The 691-nt window shown below is 36.5% G+C and overlaps 1 protein-coding gene across 1 annotated transcript; it reads left to right on the top strand.

Annotated features, from left to right (window-relative positions):
* Positions 1–18: 18 nt before the first annotated feature.
* Positions 19–606, top strand: TM35_001771010 (cyclophilin; the record flags this gene model as incomplete). Its single annotated transcript, XM_029031966.1, has 1 exon — positions 19–606. One exon carries the CDS (start codon positions 19–21, stop codon positions 604–606), a length of 588 nt encoding a protein of 195 aa, XP_028876741.1.
* Positions 607–691: the final 85 nt, after the last annotated feature.

Raw genomic sequence — 691 nt, forward strand, 5'->3', positions numbered from 1 at the left:
AAATAGAAAACAAATATTATGCCGGTCAAAAGGAGCGCTAAGGTCCATAAATTTCATGAGGGTGCAGGGGATGATCAATTACCCGTGTTCTCAATTAATATTGAGAAAGAAGGAGAAGGATTGTTTGGACGTATTGATGTAGAGTTGCTAGTACAGAAGGCCCCAAAGGCATGTGAATATTTTCTCCAAAGTTGTTCGGGGTCTTCAAATGGAGAGAGAAAGGGTGCTAAACGAGTTTCTTACAAACATAATCATTTTCTTCGACTTACAAATGAAGGATTACAGGTTGGTGATCGTTCTGGCGTTCGAGCTTCATCAGCTCTTGATGTTGAAAACGAAATTGGTCGTGTAAGTCATGGAATGGGAGTAATTTCACTTTGTCGATCTTCTTCTTTATTTGATGATTCTTTTTTTTTCTGTTTAACTAACGATAAAGCTGAACTTGAATCTTTAGATAAAAGGCATGCCGCATTTGGAAGAGTAGTAGGAGGAATGGACACTCTTTTTGCTTTACATGATGACCTTTTACCTTATGTGAAAGAGGGATGTGTTATTGAAGGAAGTCCATATACAATATCAGGAATTCTTCCAAAGATGAATACGTAACAAGTTCATTTTTTTTTTAGTTTTTTTTTTTTTTTACCATGCAAAAGATGATATACCAACTACTGGTTTCTCTCTCTCTCTCTCC

Source organism: Trypanosoma theileri (genome assembly GCF_002087225.1).
Source record: "Trypanosoma theileri isolate Edinburgh chromosome Unknown TM35_Tth_177_V1, whole genome shotgun sequence".
Taxonomy (NCBI): Eukaryota; Euglenozoa; class Kinetoplastea; order Trypanosomatida; family Trypanosomatidae; genus Trypanosoma; species Trypanosoma theileri.